The sequence below is a fragment of the Perissodus microlepis genome, chromosome 17, assembly GCF_051167445.1.
Source record: "Perissodus microlepis isolate ML-2025 ecotype Zambia chromosome 17, ASM5116744v1, whole genome shotgun sequence".
Taxonomy (NCBI): domain Eukaryota; kingdom Metazoa; phylum Chordata; class Actinopteri; order Cichliformes; family Cichlidae; genus Perissodus; species Perissodus microlepis.
Genome location: NC_140477.1, coordinates 30,482,289 through 30,503,457, shown reverse-complemented (window position 1 = coordinate 30,503,457; position 21,169 = coordinate 30,482,289). Strand labels below are relative to the sequence as shown.

At 40.3% G+C, this 21,169-nt stretch overlaps 3 protein-coding genes across 3 annotated transcripts; 2 read left to right on the top strand and 1 right to left on the bottom strand.

Moving 5' to 3' along the window:
• The first annotated feature begins 1,677 nt into the window (after positions 1-1,677).
• On the top strand, positions 1,678-15,638 carry meltf (melanotransferrin). The gene is made up of 16 exons (XM_084910750.1): positions 1,678-2,475; positions 3,095-3,249; positions 3,775-3,874; positions 6,481-6,663; positions 8,645-8,798; positions 9,084-9,151; positions 9,269-9,453; positions 10,667-10,832; positions 10,929-11,080; positions 11,535-11,631; positions 11,729-11,923; positions 12,273-12,426; positions 12,892-12,959; positions 13,086-13,246; positions 13,437-13,629; positions 14,068-15,638. The coding sequence occupies exons 1-16, from the start codon at positions 2,433-2,435 to the stop codon at positions 14,133-14,135; spliced, it is 2,142 nt and encodes a 713-aa protein (XP_084766876.1). The 5' UTR covers positions 1,678-2,432; the 3' UTR covers positions 14,136-15,638.
• A 1,467-nt stretch (positions 15,639-17,105) lies between these two features.
• LOC146369882 (protein NCBP2AS2-like) lies at positions 17,106-18,169 on the bottom strand. The gene is made up of 2 exons (XM_084910761.1): positions 18,076-18,169; positions 17,106-17,983 (listed from the first exon to the last, which is right to left on the bottom strand). Exon 2 carries the CDS (start codon positions 17,931-17,933, stop codon positions 17,628-17,630), a length of 306 nt encoding a protein of 101 aa, XP_084766887.1. The 5' UTR covers positions 17,934-17,983; positions 18,076-18,169; the 3' UTR covers positions 17,106-17,627.
• Positions 18,170-18,943: 774 nt separating this feature from the next.
• Positions 18,944-20,314, top strand: fkbp2 (FKBP prolyl isomerase 2). The gene is made up of 2 exons (XM_084910762.1): positions 18,944-19,516; positions 19,890-20,314. Exon 1 carries the CDS (start codon positions 19,073-19,075, stop codon positions 19,487-19,489), a length of 417 nt encoding a protein of 138 aa, XP_084766888.1. The 5' UTR covers positions 18,944-19,072; the 3' UTR covers positions 19,490-19,516; positions 19,890-20,314.
• Positions 20,315-21,169: the final 855 nt, after the last annotated feature.

The following is a 21,169-nucleotide window of genomic DNA, read 5'->3' as shown; positions in this document are numbered from 1 at the left end:
GGATGAGGGAAAGGAGAGGCAGGAGGAGCAGAGACCCAATGCGGCCGCCGGTCCGAGTGTCAGGTGAACTGAACTTCAGGTAAGAAGTTCTGACCTGCAGTCTGTCTGGGTCAGATATAAACCAAGTTTAGGTGGAGTTTATTTTCGTTGTGCTGACTTTTTCATACTAGCTAGCATGATGGAGTCTCTATACAGCTGGGTGGTGCTATGATGTTACTGATGTTGAACTTTATTTTGTTCATAAGGTTAATTATTAGAGTTGCCAACCATCCCCTAAACAATGGAATCGTCTGGTATTCAGAGAAAATATTTCGTGTTTCGTATTTAGGTGAAAAGGAACAGTTTGTCCCGAACTTCAGCTACAATGGAAAAGACACAAAGCTGGATTTATTCTGTGTCTTTACGCTGCAGCTGCCTCTTCTTCTCTCATTCTCTCCCCCTCTTTCTCCTGTTTCTACTTCAGTCATGAAACTGATCAATGATCAGCTGATCGGCTTTTCTCTCTCGTTTGTTTATCGCTCACTTTGCACCAGAAAGAGGAAACCAGCAGATGTCGCCTTAAACAACAGCAGCACGTTTAAGCTGGTCAGCTGTTGTTAGAATTTATTTAATATTAATTTCTACTATCAGCTGATGTTTGCTGGAGCCACAGCTGTAAAGCTGCTGGTCATGATGTTGGTTTGGATATGTGGTGAGAGGAAACATGAAGATGAAACCAGGAGATGTCCTTAGTGATTCATCAGAGCTGAACAGGTGATGGAGAAACAGGTTTACCTTTTAGGTGACATGAATGAGTTGAAGGGAAGTTATGAACTGTTTCTGAGAGACAAATAACATCAGGATCCTTTTTTTATGTAGCTGACAGCTGGTAACTGTGCAGGGGCAGGTCTAACAAAGTTTTGCCAGGGGGGCAGGTAGGGCATTAACAGGGAGAGGTGAGCACAAAGAAATACTTTTCTTTCTTACTCTCATTTAAAATATCTAGATTTTAAAAAATAATTATCTGAGTCTTACAACAAATAATTGATAGATTGATGCATATATACCATCAGAACAGTATACATCACTGTCACAACAGCATTTGTTTTCATTCAAAGGAATGATTTTTCCTATAATGGCGGGTCTCTAGTCAAAACGCCCGGACCGATTTTTTGTCCCAGTCCAGCCCTGTATGCAGCTCATCTGCAGTCTGGAGTTACCTACATCTTCCTGTTTGGAAGGCAGAATTTCAGAGTTCTGAGTACAATCGAAAGCACCACGACTGCAGTTTTCCTGTTGGATGTAAAAAGCGCACATGACGCTGTGACGTAGGCTAGAATCATGGGGCGGTCAACGACGGTCCAGGCGTGGGATTTCTCTCGTGGAAATGTGCACATTATCTTTTCCTTTCTATTGGTAGGTGGCACAGTGCACTTGTGGCAAGTAAGCAAGCAAGAAGACTGGCAGTCTTGCTGGGTATCCAGTTACGGAAGCAACACATTAACAGGAGAATTCTGAGTAAAACCAAAGTTACTTTCCCTAGTAACTAGTTACTTTGAAAGTAACGAGTAACTTGAAGTAACTGAGTTACTTTTGATAGAAGTAACTAGTAATGTAACTAAGTTACTAATTTAAAGTAACTTACCCAACACTGCTTATTAGTGATATAAAAAGCTCCCCCACCAGCAGCAACAGATTTACTCACAGATGCCTCTGTAACACTTTATTAATAAGTCGTAGTACTATAAATCCATCACAGGGAGGCTTTTTTTTATCTGCGGTAAAAATAACTTTTGTGTAGACATGTGTATTTCTTAATTTTAAGTGAGATTTTAAATGCCCAACTTTTACATGTAATCCTTACATTGTGGTCACCTTGTGGTAACAAGGCCAAACTGACTGCAACTTATGGAAAACAAACGTTACAAAAAAAACCCCAAATCATGTCTTTTAGACAAAAACAAGGTCAAATTTAGCAGTGAGAGCAGGTAAACACTTCTTGTTTTGTGAGTCAGTTACAACCTCAATGTGCTGGCCTGAATTCCTTCTTTCCTTTTGCACATCAGTGGAAAAGCACCACACTGGTCGAGGAGAGGAGGGAGGGGGAAAGCAGAGGTGGGTTAAAAAAGACCTCTGTGTCCAGGCTTTGGCCTGCAGCCAGGCAGCGGCAGCAGAGACGTGTCAGACCTGGTAAACCAGGGAGGCACACTCCTTAAAGTCTAGAAAAAACTTGAGCTAATATCTTCTTTTAATCCCTGCAAGACACTATTATAGGTGTCTGAGTTGTAAAACAGTGGAAAATACAGCCTTATACAAGCTTTGCACGTGGACTTTAAGCTGAGCCTTGGAGATTGAAGGAGGACTTTGACTCAGAAGTCACTTTATAAAGCAGAGGAGAGGAGAAAGGAGGTTATTTCATCCAGCAGAGCGGAAACAAGAACAAGGCTGTGGCCATGTGGAGGACAGTTGGAACACTACTGCTAATACTACATACTGGTAAGACTGGCTTTTTAAAGCTAAATATGCTGTAAATGTATGAAAGAAGGTGCAACCGTTTTTCTTTTATATGAAAGATCTTTGATCCTGTGTTGGATCTTATTGAGTGTCCATGTACATGAAAACAATTTTACTTTTAGATTTGAATATTCTTAAGACTCTTAAGATTTAAATAATTTGGCAAAAAAAAAAAATTAAGCAAAAATGATTAAGAAACCATAATAACAAACTGTGCACAACAACGTTACTTACAAAAGGTTTAAAAAGTAGGACATTTACCTTGTACTGGTGCCTTTTGTATTATTACAGTTATTTCTGGTTACATCTTTACTAACTGATGACCAATAAAAGTGAAGCTATTTCTATCAATAATCCCCTATTCTGGAGGAATAACACTGTTCAGTCCTTATTGCTGTACCACAGAGAAAAATATCTGAGAAAATGAATGTCGTGTGTGCAGTAAAAATATGCTTCCTTTCCCATTTAGTAAATTATTTTGCAACCCTTTTTACATCCCAGTTCCCATGTTGGGAATAGCAGTGCTGAAGCAGAATGTCATTTTTGTAAATCAGGTGGTGTAACAGTTTAATGCCAGAATCACTCCCTGTCTCTCCCTCAGTGTTTGGCCAAAGCACAATCAAATGGTGCACCATCTCACAGAACGAGCAGAGGAAATGTCAGGCCATGTCTCAGGCTTTCAGCACAGCCTCCATCCGTCCTTCCCTCAGCTGCGTCAATGCAGCGTCAGTGGAGGACTGCGGTCAGAAACTACAGGTAAGATTGAACTGGTAGGAAATCAAACTTGAAGCTTCCCTGGACCCAAAAAGTTTGAAGATTGTTTATTTCAGTCATGTGGGACCAACAAGGACCCATTAAAGTTGATTAAATGCTCCGAGTACCAGAAAGTACAGTCAGACTTCAGATAACAACATAAATCATGAACCAATAACTTGGTGATCTGTTATCAGCACAATGCACACTTTGTGTTTCTTTTTTTATGACAACCACAGACTGGGAGCTTTCTGACCTGAGAACAAGTTGCCCCAGTTAATGAAGCATAAGCATGGCTGAGCTTGAATTACAGACAGCAGTTTAAATCCTAGGAGAATATCAAATAGCTATTACATTTTAAAAGCATGCTTCATGTTTATTTTAAAACCTTCATTGGTAAAGACTTGTTGTTGTTTCAAATATTTCTTCATTAGTTATCATCTTTGCAATGTTTGAGTTAATGAGTCATCCATTACTGCTGACGCCCTATGTCCTGTGTTTCACTATCATTTATATTTTTGTCTGCAGAGAAAGGAAGCTGATGCCCTATCCATGTCTGCCAAAGACATCTACAACTTGGGGAAAACAGCTTCGTTTAAGATGGCTGGCAGTGAATCACAGGCTGGCTGTAAGACCCCAAATCAGTGAATTACAATTAAGGAGAAGCGATGAAGCTAGCGGGTTCTAAGCTTAGCTGAGCGCAGCATAAGTACAGGAACATGACAAAGTTTTAAAAAAAAAGGCCTTCGATCACTGCATGCTTGTTTAAATAATACAGAATAACTAGAAATGTCTAAATAAATAAAATAAATATTCTAACAACTGTTTCTTTGGCCACAGACAGACTACAATCAACTAACAAAACAATGAAAACAAAAGACACCCTGTTTCAGTTTTAAGGTTTTACATATTGGAACATTTAAATACAACCTCTAATGCAGTGGTTCTCAAACTGTGGTACACGTACCACTGGTGGTACGTGGGCTCCCTCTAGTGGTATACAGGAAGTCTCCAAAAACATTTTAAGATTAAATAATATACCATTGAGGGATTTCTGAAAAATTTAAACCTACAGCTTTGCTGTCACTTCCAACATAAATGAAGACAAAACTAAACAGCAGTGACATTTGTAGGGTTATTAAAGTTGGACTAGCGGGTATATAATGATGTGCTATGTGGTGGCTAGCAACAGAGCTATGGTTAGCATAATATAAACGCATTAGCACAGTGAAGCTGGAGGATGAACGCTAACTTTTTCAACTCGATAAATGTTAACGCGAGGGTTCCCGATGGTTAGGAACAAATGCAGTTGTATGGCAGGATGCTGTAAACGGACCAGTCAGGAGACTAGTGAAGTTATCCATTCACAATATGAAAAGGAGATATTGCACCTTGGTATTAAATAAATAAATTAATTAATTAATTAATTTAAAAAAAACTAACCTAAAATGCAGTACACCCCATGATTCAGTGAACCACGTTTAGCAGCAACAACTGAACATAATCACTTTCTGTATAACTTTATCAGGCTCTCACATCACTGGGGAGAATTTCGGTCCACTCCCTTTTCCAGAGCTACTTCAGATAATTGAGATTTGCACTCATTAATTTGTACACAGCTCTCTTAAGGTCGTGACAGAGCATTTCAATCAGGCTGAGGTTTGGGACTTTGAATGGGCCTTTGCCACACCTTGATCACTTTTTCAGACATTCTGTTGTAAATTTGCTGCTAAGACACTGATCACTGTCCATGGTATATGGCCGATTCCATGACTGCAATAGGTCTGAACGGCGTACTGCACCCTGCAGTATTTGACAAATATTGTGTACGTTATGGCCAAACATCTCCAGGTTGGTCTTGTCTGTCTAAAGGACACTGATCCAGAAGCCTTGTGATTTTGTTCAGATGCAGCTTTGCAAATCCTAAGCTGTGCCTTATTCTTTTTTAGAGGAAAGAGGTTTTCTCCTGGCAACCCTTCAAACAATCTGTACTTGTTTAGTCTTTTTCTAATTGTGCTAATTCTAATGAACTTCTGAAATTAACATGGCAACTGAGGCCTGCCAGCCCGTGATCACTCCTGAGGCGTAATATAATGACCATTTGTCAAGTTCCTGAGGAACGTGAAAGGTGACCCTCCACGTTCTTATGCTATGCGCCAGGTTATGGATGAAATCCAGTAGAATGACACTCCAGCCATGTATTCAAGCCCTAACCCCAACCTTATCCCTAAGCTTAACCAGCACTTTAATGACGTTGGATAGTGTTTTCCAAAGCGATTTAAGTAAAACAAAAGTACATGTGTGGATTCATTCCAAACGGTTCTCATGTTTCCTCATTTTTATGATCTTGTAACGTAGGGACGTGTTGGGTGCCCGGAAGAGTAATATATCGAGGATTTGTCATGTAGTGTAAAATGTTACGCTTTGGGAGTGAGAGTGTGTTGTTTTTGCAGTTCCTCTGAGCATCACACATTCTGGGGAGAATTTGCTGGGGTACCCACAGTTGGGAAAATTGTGTCAAAACTGATGCTTTTATAGAGATGCTCACACTTACTGATGATCAATTAATCTAATGTATTTGATAAGGAACACCTGGCTGCGACTCACCCTCTTAATTTCCGCAGAAGCAGTAATGGTGTTTTTAGATTTTCTCACACTATTTCTGAGTTTTGGCTCAGTTTGTAATGAAACAAGAGTAGCTTGATTTCTCACAAAAAGCAAGCACATAGGCCTAAATAAACAGAATTACATATGAATAATGTTTTATTCATATGTAAAGGTTTTACTATTATTACATAGTAAAACTCAGCTTTTGTCACTCTTGAAGCTTTTATGACATTTTAAGCTTTTATGACTCTTCAAGAAGGATTATCTTCTGAACTCAGCGGAGAATATATCTCATTTGCTCTTTATATCATGTCTTTCTATTGAATTTATATCTTCTGGCTTATCTCTACTAACATTAATGCACAGTGTTTCATAGAGATAGCAACTGACCAAGTCAGCCTTTATGTTTATCTAGATAAGTGTGTTACATTATGACACCTGTTAATCCCAACAATAATTGTACATGTGGGATATTTCAAAACTGATGTGGTAAACTATACTTTGATCCCAGATATCTTTTGGTCTCTGATAATAGGAGTTCAGTGTCAACATGTCAGACACCATTTGTGGGTCTAGATTTATCAGTCTCATACAGCGGTTGCTAATACCTGTGCTTTTTTGCTTCAGCTGTCACCACCTACTATGCAGTTGCTGTAGTGAAGAAACAAAACTCTGGCATCAATATCCACAACCTGGCAGGAAAGAAGAGCTGCCACACCGGGATAGGTCGCACTGCTGGGTGGAACATGCCCATAGGGTACTTGATAGACCAAGGCTACATGTCCGTGATGGGCTGCAACATCCCACAGGGTATGAATGACATGTTTGAGTTTTGAATATTTAGTCATTTTAGACAGAATACAACATGACAGGAACACAGTACAGCTAGCAGAGAATAGCATGAGTTAAGTTTGTTTTATGGAGTAATCTTGAACAGGTGAGTATGGAGGTACAAGACGAAGTGACCAGGACAACACAGCCTATTAAACTGAAACACCAATTATTTTCACAGCTACATAGAACTTATTAATAAATGATCAGATGATAGCGAATATATATATTTATATATACACTAAAGGAACATTGTGTCATTTTAACTGGAAGTTGAACCTGCAGTAAAAAAATACCCGCATAGGAAGGTTATCATGATTAACATAGTGATGTGTGTTTTCAAAGTAAAAGCCTCCAAATGGTTGTATAAATCAGCGGTCCCCAACCTTTTTTGCGCCACGGACCGGTTTATGCCCGACAATATTTTCACGGACCGGCCTTTAAGGTGTCGCGGATAAATACAACAAAATAAAACTAGTACCGGTACCGAAAAAAAGAAGATTTATTCATAACACACGTGAAAAGTCCCAGGAAAACCGAGTTAATGATAAAAACGATAACAAAATAATGCTGAAAACCAATAAAAACCCTGAAAACCATACATTTCACACCTGAGCCTCAACTCTCGCGGCCCGGTACCAAACGACTCACGGACCCGGTACCGGTCCAAGGCCCGGGGGTTGGGGACCGCTGGTATAAATTCTTTATGAGCCTTCAGTTATTTATTGGGTGCTATCAAGATGATTTTAAAATGTGACATTTTCAAAAAAATTACAAAATCATCAAGATTGTAATAAACATCTCAAAATTAAAAATCAAAGCCTAGTTATAAAAATTTATTTATGCTTTAGGTTGTCAGATTTTCAATGTAAAAGCCTGATAATTAGTTATTTTCTATTTTTACTGTCTAAACTGTTAACTACCTGTAGCTTTATTTAGCTAACTTATTTAGCCACAACTTTTCAGCAGCAAGCCATTTACCAAGTCTGGTAGTGGACTATGATTTCTGTCTAAGCTTAACTAACAAGGATCCTTTTTTTTTTTTTTGCCTGTCCCATTTGGTTCTTTAGCCGTCAGAATTGTTGTCTGAAGACCAACAAGGATACCCAATGGATTTACTTTGCCAAATGGATCATCACGGCCTTGCTGTATTGGTCCATTTGATCGACCTTTGTTGTTATTATTTATTTTATTTTATTTTCAGTTGTTACAGACGGGACAGACATGACTGGGGGATAGGAAAGGGAGAAAGAAAGAGGAAGGAAAAGAAAAATAGAAGGGAAGAGGGACAGTGAGAAAGGGCACTTAAAAAGAGAAAGAAGAAAAAGAAAAATCTCCTGGATCACCTGTTGAGAGAAAAAGAAGAGAAAACAAGCAAAAAAAAACAGAGCAACATACTAAACACAACACCATTGCATTAATCTAGCTAAGTGTAAACAGCAGTAAATACTAAATATTGAATGTTGTTGTGCAGCAAGCAGGACCGACAGCACACAATGTGCTTTGAAGTAGCAGCCAAGAAAGGTGTAGTTTATGTCTATGAACAGTGAACACCCGTGTGCACACCTGTGTGGATCAGTGTGCTTGTATTCAAAAGGTTTCCCCATGTAACGGTCTGCTAGAGGGTGTAGAGGGCACTAACAAGGATCCTTAACTAACATACTAGTTAGTTAAGCGTAGACAGACGTGGTCTAGTATGGTGATCTGAATCCTTGTCAATAAAATGATTTCTTCACAGTATTTAAAATTATTTTAGTGTTTATTTTGGTACTTTGGTGTATGAACTCTACAGGAAAAATATTAAAATGATAATGCTAATAAAACTAACTGAGATTGCCTGCTGAACATTCACAGTAAACTTTACACACTTCTCAAAATACATATTCTTACAGAATAATGTAATACACCGGTTGCATGTCACAGTAACATTTCTTTGCATGCGTGTGTGTTTGCACATTAGGTGTTGCAAATTTCTTCAATGCCAGTTGTATCCCTGGAGCTACCCAAGGTGAGCCCCAGTCTCTATGTCAGCTGTGCATAGGAGATGAAAGTGGGCAGCACAAATGTGAGATGAGCAGCAACGAGAGGTACTACAGCTACGAAGGAGCTTTCAGGTAAACCCACATTCACACTCATTACACTCTTACACAGAAGATACACAGTTAGGTATGAGTCCAGTATATCTGTTAATTAGTTTCTATTTCACAACAAAGTTTAAATTATTAATTTTGACATTACATCAAAATTATGAAGCAAGATGTGTGTGTGTGTGTGTGTGTGTGTGTGTGTGTGTGTGTGTGTGTGTGTGTGTGTGTGTGTGTTTTAACCTGAGGACTGAATAAGCTTTTAATAGCTTGTATTTTGAAACTCTGCAAATGTCCTGTTCTTGGTCTCTGTAGGTGTTTGGCTGAAGGTACTGGAGATGTGGCCTTCATCAAAGACACAACTGTAGGGGAGAACACTGACGGTAAAGTCATAGTTAGTGAAGGGTAGACAGACATTAGTTGGTTATTATAGTAATTAGTTTCCTACTAAGCCGGTTTTATCATTCAGGATGTAACTTAACCAGGTGCTTCTTCACCAGGTCGTGGTCCAACCTGGGCAAAAGAACTGAAGTCCGCAGACTATGAACTGCTGTGTCCTGATGGCACTAGAGCTCCTGTTACTCAGTGGAGCCGGTGCAACCTGGTCCCTGTCCCATCTCGTGGTGTTGTGGTCAGAAATGACATCAGTCCCTCTGTAGTGTTTAACATGCTGATGGAAGGCCTGGTAGGTCCAAACAAACCCTCCTTAGGAACATTCAGACATTAATGGCACATCAGTAGCACCTCAGTAAGCCAAGGGGTTATTTTTCTGCATTGTGAAAGTCAGAGCCTTTTTTCCCATCCGTCACATGAGTATGAATAACCATTACAAAAAAATGTAAACAAAAAAAACATTAATATCATTATTAAAGATGGTCACCAAAATGTAAAGTTAAACAAACTCAGGCTACTGAACCTATTTGACTTTATAATCGGTTGAATACTACTACTACTACTACTAATAATAATATTAAATTGTATTTGCACTTTTCAAAACTAGTGTTACAAGGTTCTGCTGTCCAAACATTTTGAGTCAATTAAACATCTTCACTAAAATTTGAAGGTGTGATTCAAATGTGAACAACTTAAAATTAATATTAATAGCAACTCCTAAAAGAAAAAGATGGAATTAAACATCATATATTCAAATAAACACACATATATATGTACACATTTATGTACACATACCTAAAATTGCAATATTCCTCCGGAGGTAGTAGCAAGCCTGGGTGACCTTGTTTGTGTTTCTCAAAGGTGAGATTAGAATTGAAAATCAATTAAACCTGTGCTGTGCTGCCATATGTTCCACTTACTGTCTGGTTACGTGCTTGTCAGTTGTACAGATGGCTGGTTAAGCCTGAATCAATCTCCAATAATAATTTTGGAAGAGTGTGTTCTTCGACCATCTGAAGCACCTCGGTTTAACTGTACTTATGCTACTGACAGCAAATTACCAGCTTCAGTGCTAAAAGCACGAGTAATGGCAAAAGCTCTGTGATATTAATAACAACTCCACAATAGTCACCAGTTTAGCCTTGGTGTGAGATTGCTTACATTTCTTATTACATATAGAGTGTGTGGGTGTGTTAGTGTAGTTAAGAGTTCAAACTGGAGGTTGGCTGTGAGCTGAAAATGTAAGACTTCACTCAAGTCTGTGTTAGAGGCCAACTGAAATAATAGCTTAGAAACACTGGCATATGGTTTATATACATGTGAACATATGGTTACCACTTGGCTTTCAAGTTGTCAAGTTTGGAATAAAGTGTAAAAGTATTTTAAGATATGGCAGGATTTAACCATCTTAACCTTTACATGTGATAATGCCTTCCATATTTTATTTGAATAACACTCTAGTCATAGTACTCCAGTGTTAATTAACATTGACCTCCTGTTTGCAGCAAAAGTCAAACTTCCCCATGTTTTCATCGGCGGGTTATGGAGACGGAACTGTGCTTTTCTCTGATCTCGCCACCACCTTTAAGGCAGCTAACTCAGATGAACCCAAGAAGTGGATGGGTAATAGGTACCATAATGCTCTGAAGGCCATGGACTGTGATCCCAAAGGTGAACAATCTTTTATTAAACACTTCGGATCATTCCTTAACTTGCTTTAAAACCTATTTAACTGTCTTTACAACCTACAACTACCTCCCATGTCAGATATCCCAAATGCCCTGCGGTGGTGTGTGATATCCAGCGGTGAGCAGCAGAAATGTGCTGACATGAGCGTGGCCTTCCAGAGTAAAGGGCTAACTCCAAACATTAACTGTGTCTACGGGGACTCTGTGACTGACTGTATGAAGAAAATCAAGGTAACAGAAATCTCCCTACTGGTTCTTAGTCCCTAAAACGACAATAACTCAGCTCATTGCATTCAGTTCCCTACAAACACGTCACGTAATGCAAGTGTTGCATTTACCTACTGCATAAAATGATATTGCCTAACATTTAGCTTTACTGAAATAGCAAACATGACTGTGTGGGCCCACAGTAGACAGCAAACCCACCCCTGTTCTACAGCCCACAGCAGTTTTGCCTTTTGGGGCAAAACTGCTATATTAAGGATACATAATAGTCACATGTACATTGTCTTGTTACCTCACAACTAGCATGCACTTACGAATATATGTAAATATGTTACTTAATTATCTCAGACAGCTATTATACATCAGCCTGCAGAATACTTTTGTAGAAATGATATAAAAATGCTTTATTCTAGCAGTTCTGGTATCTTTACTCCAGCGTTTCCTTGTCATGTGTTTATAGAACAAAGATGCCGACGCCATCACTCTGGATGGAGGTTATATCTACACTGCAGGCAAAGACTATGGCTTGGTCCCAGCTACTGGCGAGAGCTACACAGGTAAAAACACAGAGACTCCAAAATGCAGTCACAGTGGTCTGGTTTCACAGACGAGAAGCAATCATGCAGGTGGGGGTTTTTTCTTTTCTTTCTCCAGACGACCATGATGGTTCCTCATACTACGCAGTTGCAGTGGTGAAAAAGAGCAGTTCTGACATTCGTAACCTAGACGACCTGCGTGGCCGTCGCTCCTGTCACACCGGATATGGCCGCACAGCTGGCTGGAACATTCCCGTAGCAGTTCTGATGGAGAGAGGTCTGATCAGCCCACAACAATGTCAGATACCCCAAGGTCAGTTTGGTGTGTGTGCGTGTGTGTGCTTGTGTGTGTGTGTGTGTTGTAGAAGTATGAGCTGATGTGGTCAGGAGGCAAATATAGAAAACCTTGAGCTTTGATAGCAGAGGCTGTAATAAAACTGTGTTACTTTTAGTTTCTCAAACTCCCATAATCCCACCTGCCAGCGTTCTCCAGTTCATTACAACCCTGATTACGTTTTTTAAATTTGAGGCACATTTATGGTCAAACTGTAACACCAGTGGAATGATCAAACACTGCTGTTGCTCTTTCTTTCACCTCAGATAGAGCCTAAATTGTCAGGGCAGTCTCTAAATTTGCATTTTATGTTTCCCATGATGCTTAGCTGTTGGAGACTTCTTTGAAAAGTGCTGTGTACCAGGTGCGAATCAAGCCGGTTTCCCCAGCAGCCTGTGTGAACTCTGTGTGGGAGACGAATCAGGACAGAACAAATGCGAGAAAGGAAAAGACCTTTATGATGGCTACAACGGCGCCTTCAGGTACTAAAAACCCACCCCAAGCCCACTGCACCGCATCAGGAAATCTGGATTCATTCACTGAAGGAAGACATTTTTTACCCTCTTCTGTACAAACACTGTATTTCTTTAAGTCAGCAGCTTTGAGCAATATTTTGCCCTGACAGAGTATCAAATAATTTAAGAGGATGTTGTTAAAATATTTTCTAATATAGCAGAAACAAGGTTTTGTCCTGTTTAAAGGAGATTTTCCTTCCCACTGTCGCCAAGTGCTTGCATATAGGTGGTTGTCAGGTTAATGGAAGGTCTTTACCTTTCAATTTTCAGCAGTGGAAGTTTCATACAGATCCAAACCACAGAAGCATTTCTGATATATTTGTGTATATGGGAAACATGCCACAGCTCCTCCAAATTATAAATTATAAATTCTATTGAAGATTAATGCACTCACGCCACACTTGCATGTGTTTGTTTATCCGGTCGTTTCAGGTGTGTGGCAAAAGGAGAGGGAGACGTGGCATTCGTCAAGCATTCTACTGTCCTCGAAAACACTGACGGTAAGACGAGTAACACCGGACTTTGAGATGCTCACCTTTAAACGTCTCCTATTTTAGGGAGAATAAAAAAACAAACAAAAAAAACATGTTTACATTAAAGTCAGTCATCTGAATTGTGTTGTGTAGGTCTGCTGCCTTCAGATTTCCAGCTGCTCTGTCAGTCTGGAGGTAAAGCCGAGGTAACGCATTATAAATACTGCAACCTGGGCAGAGTCCCTTCCCACGCTGTAATGGTACGCCCAGACATGAACATCCATGCTATCTATGGACTTTTGGACCAAGCACAGGTAACGCTGTTCATCTGAATGTTCTTTGTGAGAATCAGAGATCCTTCAGAATAAGAGTTTGGGGATTTTTGGCAGTATGTTCAAGGATGCTCTGAGGTCTGAGAATTCAAACTGGGCATCCAAAAGCATGAATTACTCTGTCAAGCATGATTTTCCCATGAAATTTTTATATCCATGTGTTTCTTTGCAGACATATTTTGGCAGTGACACAGGTACTGCTTTCAAGATGTTTGACTCACAGGTGTACAAAGGTACAGATCTTATTTTCAAAGACTCCGCTGTGCGCCTCGTGGGTGTTGCTGACAGAAAGACCTACCAGGAGTGGCTGGGCCAGGTCTACTTGGACTCGCTGGTCGACTTGGAGTGCAGCTCATCGAATGCAGGTAAAGCCAACATGCTAACCTCTGTATGTCAAGTCTGAAGCTCCAGGCACTAGCCTAGTGTAACATAAAGACTGGAAATGGGGAAACTAGTAGAAGTATGGCATGCTCACAAAAGAGTTTAAGACAGATGATGGAAAATGAAATGAAACAATGCAGCGGCCTCTTTAAGTTGAAATGCCAGAGTGCAGTTGTCCTAAATTTCTGTCTTAAAGTTTGCAAGGAATAAAAAAATGTGTGCTTTGTATCTGATACAAAAAGTTCCACTGATGGACAAAAATAAACAGATTGAAGAAAATGGAGATCTAGAGTTGAAGAAAACTTGTTCCAACTTAAATTTGACTAAAAGGCGGCCATCTGTCTCGGGGATTGCTTCATTAACATAAAAATAAGTCTCATGTACAGCCTCGCTAATATTTCTTGATCTCTCTCCTTTTCCAGTGGCGTCCTCTGTGTGGCTGCTGCCGACTGTCTTGTTCAGCTTCATGCTGACCAACTACTGGATGTAACGACAGCATGACAGGCCTACACAGCTACTCTTTTCCCCACTCCTTTCCCCTTTTTCGTTTTTCTGTATGCTCTCCTTTCTGAGACACAACTGTCACTTCTTTTCCTTTTTTTTTCATTCACCTCTTTTCACCACATTAATGTCCAGGCTTTAATTCTTCTGATTGCTGTCCACTCAACCCCCGCCACCATAAATGCATTCACTGCCCTGGGAGCCCTTTGCCTTTCTGTATTTGCCTGATTGTATGTTAATTAAACACACGAGAGGACGGCATGTTGGAGCTGCCTTCGGATGTGAGATGTAGTAGTGCTGATGCACAACGCTTCCTGTAAGTGAGTAATGCAGCACCGTCTCTCCAAATCTGGCTTTTAAGCTCACGTGTGAGCTGTTAAAGATTTAAAACTGTCCTGACCTAGCCAGTTATAACTGGATTCACACCGGCTCTTTAGTTTCCCAAGGTTTCCCGTGAGTCCACAAGTCAGATTGCTGCTTTGCTGCCACTTGCACTGTAAATACTGCATATGAGCACAGCCTTTTTCTTGCTCCAGGCTGTTTCTACTGTAAGCTAATACCATACCAGTGAAAATGCACTAGTGTGACCTCCACACAGAGCTGTGCTGCGAGTGTGTAATGACAAGCAACTCCATGTGCGTCCGTAGGCTGTCTGCTTCATGTATACTCCTCAAATGTTTAAATTTTAAGTCCTTAAATGATGCGATCAAGCCTGCACCAGTGCAGTGACATCTGTTTTCTCTTATTATTGATTGTAATCTGATGCATTTGATCGGGAACAGCAGTGTCAGCAGACAATACATGTTCCACCATGCAGCCATTTTCTGCACATTTTGCAGTTTATCCGTTTTTTCACAGATGGAGTGAATAAAACCAGCACAACCTGTCAGGTTCCAACAACTTTGGGGAGAACATGAAGGAGACACCCTGTGGTTTGTGTCGGAGGGTGAATGCGAATTTGTTTTTCTGGATGGTTGAAGTGACAGAGGAGTGTTGGTGCAAGACTTGTTTGGGTCATTTGAACTTTAAAACCTTGAAAAAAAGTGTTTAATTTCAATTTTTGTAGGTTTAGTCTGGTTAGGAAGGGGTTTGATTTTCCTTTAATCATTCCAGAGTGTGATCGCATGTCTTCCAACCCAAACAGCTCACTTACTCTCTCTTTAACAATGACTGTTTTTGCTCAGATTCACTGTACCTGTTGGATGCTGCTGCTGCTGCTTGATGCTATTTCCTGTTGTTAACATGTTGATTGGATGTGTATTTTTCCTATGTTAAGAGATTTATTTTTATATGAAGTTCAGGTGCCATATCAGTGTATATGTACTGACTCATGTTGTCAGAAACCAATGCCTTCTCTTTCTGTGGATAAGACATGTATTTCTATGTGAAATGATGGAACATGTGACTAATATTTAGTTGCCAGGCCAGTGTGTCTGCACAAGTATTTCTACATAAAGCTCTTTCTAATGAAATAAAGCTCTTTACTGCTAAATGCACTCTGTAGAGCCTTCTTTAAAATTGTCCAGTGTTTTTTTTTTCACTTTTCTGTAGGTGTTTCAAATTCTCTCTCCATGAGGATCTTTTTTGTGGCCACTTTATTAGGCACAACTGTTCAACACTGTTAAACACAACTATCTAACCGACTAATCACATCACCGTAACTCAGTGCAATTAAACATGAGGGAGGTGACCTGTTCAGGTTTAAACTGAGCATCAGATTTGGGAAGAAAGTTCATTTAAGTGACTTTTTGGTGCCAGACGGGCTGGTCTGACTCTTTAGAGGCTGCTGATCTGCTGGGAGTTTTCCACACAACTATTTCTAGAATTTAGAGAGAATGATCTAAAAGTATCCAGTTGGCAGCAGTTCTCTGAGTGAAAATATTTTTATTTTTTTTATTCAGGGGACAATAATTCTTCAGGCTGATGGGAAGGGAGCAGAAAGAAAATAACTACTTTTTACAACCATTTGCAGCAGAGCATCTCTAAACAGACTACACATCAAACTTTGAAGCAGGTGGGCTATTTCAGCAGAAAACCAAATTGGGTGCCCCTCCTGTCCACTGAGATCAGGACAAAAAATAAATAAATCAATAATCGATTAGAAAACGATGCCTGGTCTGATGAGTCCAAAAATCTGCTGTGACATTCAGACGACAGGGTCCAAATTTGGTATAAACAACATGAAATTATGGATCCATCCTGCCCTTATATCAAAGGTTCAGGGTGATGGTGGCGGAACGATATTGGAGTTTTTTTTTTTTTTTTTTTTTGGGGGGGGGGGGGGTTTCTTTTTACACTTTGGGCCCCTTAGGACAAACTGACCATTGCTTAAATGCCACAGCCTACCTGAGAACTGTTACTGACTGCATCTTCTGATGGCTGCTTCCAGCAGGATCAAGGACCATGTCACAAAGATCAGATCACCTCAAACTGGTTTGTTGAACGTGATGGTGAGGTCACTATACTCAAATGGGCTCCACAGTCATCAGATCTCAATCCAATGGACAACTTATGCCTCATGCTACCAGTAGTAGCTAAATGTAAAACTAGTGAAAGAAAAATAAAACAAAAGAAGGGGAAACGATGTCAGTGGCCTCCACCTGTAAAATTCCTACTCTTTTGGGGATAATTAGAGGGGCAGCAATAAGACTATTTCATTGACACCAAGGTAGCTGAAACTATAAAACCCTTCTGCTACTAAACTGACCAAATCAATATCCCTGAAGTTTAATCAACTAATGCTGTACACCAATTAAAGAGTGTTCCTTTACTAACAAGTTATTTTCATTTGGTAGCAAGCTTTTCCTGATATGTCCGGATTCCTACTGTAAAACTCACCCATTAATTGGGAGGCATAAAGTTTCTGGGCAATTGCACATATTTGTAATTGCGTCTCTGTACACCACTACAGCAGTTTTTAATACAATCAAGATGGGATTTAAGTGCAGACTCTCAGCTGTTTTGAATTAAAATCTTTATTGGTTGAGTCACATCTAAAAAGGTCTTTTTACACAGCACATCTCACTTAATGAATACTTTTTTTTTTATATAACACTAGAAACACAGAGCCAGAAAAGGCTCTTTGGCAGGATGATGTGTTACAGACAAATGATTGCACAGTTCGCGACAAGGGATGAATGTCAAGAAGACCTCATCAGAAGCCAATCTAAATCTTCTAAACAAAATGTTTTACTTAAATACAGCGTCCACATCCAAATCAGAGGTTTGTGGGAGGTAAAGAGCACACTTCAAGCTGTTTTCAGAAGTTTAAAAAGACATTTATTTTTCTAACCACAGTTTGTTATAAACTGACCTTGCAGATTGCGAGTACAGACATTACCGACCACCTGAGCGCACCCTGATGGTGATGGTTCACCAGCACGCCGTCTCTGTGCCGTGCTGAGACAATGTGCTCACACAATAGTTCTATTTAGTTCAAGCAGCAGCGTTTCGGTCACATCCCACAACCAGCTTGTCTTCTTCACTTCTTCACCTGCCTGGATCCGTCCTTCCAGCCCGACTTCACCTCATTCACAAACGTGTCTCTGACTCTCTTGAGGCGGCCACTGATCGCTCCCAGATCCCCGGGCACTTTGCTGGCCTCGTCCCGGACCTGCCGTAGCGTCTGGGAGCGCAAGGCCCGGTCCGAGGCGTCCCGTCCGGCTATCTGAGCCTTGGTGATAGCGTAAGCTGTGATCTGAGCCGCCCTGCGAATCGGTCGAGACTCCGCCAACTTCTCAACGACGTGAAGGTTGTTGACGAGCGACGCTAACAGGCGAGCGAGCATTGTGGCAACTGGCTGTTAGCTTCTCCGTGTTCTCCCCGTGGGTTTCAGCCCTGTAAAGCCCACATACAAACCCATTATTGACCCTCGAAGTGTCGAGTACGTGGAGATGCAAGTTTAAGTACACAGAGAGAACTAGACGTACCTCAGCTGAAGCAGGTGACCGCTGAGTGACAGTGGGTGACGTAACACAGACTGTGGGAGGGATGAGGCTAAAGTCTGTTTCGAGCTCGTCGTTCAGTGTTTCTTAAAGAAACAGGATCATCAAACGACTGTTTTCTTGGATTTAAAATGTTTCCATTAAAATTAATTTAATTGCATTTCACAGAACTGAAAGCAGTTTTAAACGGTTTGTGGTGTCACCATCAGGTCTGCCACATGTGAACTTGGTTTTTGACTGTTAATGTGGACTCTTGGCTCAGGGTTTCCTCTGCTGTCTTCCAGGGTAAATACGTTTTTACAGCTTTTCATACTGATTACATGGCCATTCATACCACAACAAAATAAATACGCAGTTTACTTTAATATCCTATTTTTAAGATTTAAGACACACTTTTACTTTAATTTGTAATAAATAATTTTTAATAGAAAAAAATATTCAGCGTCAAAACATACAAGACATTCCAGATGCATAATATTAAATTTCCAAGGCATAACAAGTAAAGTAAATATTTCACAAATTTAAAAGGATGTAACTTGATTTAAGACGGTTGCTAGGATTTACAAGGCTGAATGACACATTCAAATTGGAGAATTACAGCCTTAGTCCTTAGACTATTTTCTTTAAATTTCTGCTTTAAAAAACAAGAACAACAACAAAACAGTCAATAACAGTAAACTACCGTCTTTAGAAAACAAAAAGACATATTTGTATATATTACGTATAAGTGACAAAAAAAACCAATCCCAGTACAGGGAACTTAGTCCTACGCTACCGACCAGAATCAACCAATGTGAATCCAACTTCAGGTAATTTTTCCGGACGGGTTTTGTAGTAACACCACCCGGTAAACGACATCCGGTCGTATCTTACGCATATCCGCTTTCAAGAACAGATTTCCTGCTCGTTTCTCACTTTGCTTCCCCCATCTTTTGCTCGCTGGTCTTTTAGCTTCACTCTCGTCAGACTCGGTACTGCAGCCATGCGGGTGTACGTGCTGTTCGCGGTGGCGGTGCTCTCCCTGAGCCCGGCGGCGGTGAGTGGAGCCGAGAAGAAGAAGCTGCAGATCGGCATCAAGAAGCGAGTGGACAACTGCCCCATCAAATCCCGCAAAGGAGACGTGCTGAATATGCACTACACCGGAAAGCTGGAGGACGGCACCGAATTTGACAGTAGCATTCCCCGCGACAGGCCTTTCACCTTCACCCTGGGCACCGGCCAGGTGATCAAAGGCTGGGACCAGGGCCTGCTGGGCATGTGCGAGGGCGAGAAGAGGAAGCTGGTCATCCCCGCCGAGCTGGGCTACGGAGACCGGGGAGCCCCTCCAAAGATCCCCGGCGGAGCGACGCTGATCTTCGAAGTGGAGCTGCTGAGCATCGAGAGGAGATCCGAGCTCTGACGAAGAAGAAGGACAGCTTTGAGAACGGTAAGATGTTAACACACCAGCCTGAGGGGCAAACAAAATCTGCAGAAAGGATTGCTGCTTTCAGAGTGGTCATTCACCTAAAAGTGGCCCAGATAACGTTTCCATAAGTTCAGATCCAGCTAGAAAACAACGTGCAGAGATTTTGGTAAAAGAAACAGCCTGACGGTGGGGTATTTTCTGCATTTTTAGACGTTTGTAAGCATTAATATCCTTAAAGCAAAAACACAGAGCTATATAACTAATGTAACTTATACATATGAAAAATCTTCGGGATTTGTTTAGGGGATGATGTCCTTGGACACACACTGACTGGGTTTTGTTTTGTTTTTTTACCCTGACTATAACAATATGCTCTTTAACTTTATTTTTCCAGGTTCCAGGAGGTGCTGCAGCATTAAGTGGAGACCAAGTGACACCTGATGAAGATTAAAAGGCAAATGTGAGAGAAGAGTCAGCAAAGCTCCTGTTTTCCTTCTAGCAGTTTTGCTTTTTATGCTCTGATTCATTGAATTGAAATTGAGAAGATGCAAGAACTGGCTGTTTGTACCAGCTAAACTCTAGAGTGAGGGTTGACAGCAGCAGCTACGTCCTGTATCCTGACTGTGCTGTGCTGTCTCTTCATCTGATTTCATTTTAATTTTCTGTAAGCGGGTTTATTCACATCTGCACACTGTTTTTGTTATTTGGGGGGTTTTGTTCAGAAAATAATTTAGTGTGAAGTGGGAGTCGGGTCAGACTAGGATCATTTTTTTCACTGTAAGAATTTGAATTATGTAATAAAATGTTTGTTAGTGCTTTTCTTGTTTTGATTTCTTTATCTTTTTTACTACTTGAAATAAAAGGACTGTGCATATATTTTTTTAGCTAACCCCCAGTTATTTCTATTTTAATTTCAAGCAGACTTGCCATTGTTTTTTGTGGTCTTTAGCAGTAGTTCTGCAGGCTTTCTGAAAGTCTTACTAGCATCCTGTTGCAAACATGCAAATTTTGTTTGCGCTATTCTAATTGAAACTAGAAAACCCCAAAATGGAAGACTCTCAGTAGTACGTAGTGTTAACTCATCCTGGCAGACAATGGAGCTAAAGGCATGCAAAATCCAAAAAAAGAGCTCTGAATGTCTGTTACGGAGCCTGGAGACTAGTTTGCCCATGAGAGCTCAGCTTCATAAATTAATTAATAAGTTCACACACACACATTTTCTATTAACAAAATAAGCTACTTGGGGAAAAAAAGCAAAAGAAGGAAGGTAAAGAGGGGCACTGATCCTTTAGTAGCCAATAATAATAAAAAAAGTGCAGTAGCCAATAGCGTGGCACCACATCTCACACAACAGCTCCACCAGTGGTCATGTGACTATGAGTCAGTTTAACAGTAGCAAGCGTTCAGTCTTTTGGTGGATACAAAAAAAAGACTTTTAAAACCGTAATATTAATGAGTTAAAATCTCTATTTTTGGCATAAAAGCCAAATTTGCTGTTTTATTTATTTATTTTGTTGACTTTGAGTTGGTGTGACCTTTCATTAAAATGCATATTTTAGTATGATTTTAAATAAACAATTAAAGTTCATTCGTGATTATGCACTTGCACTTGTGTAATAGAAACAGGACTCAAAATAGTATTTTAATGTTTTTATTAACATTTATTACATTTCT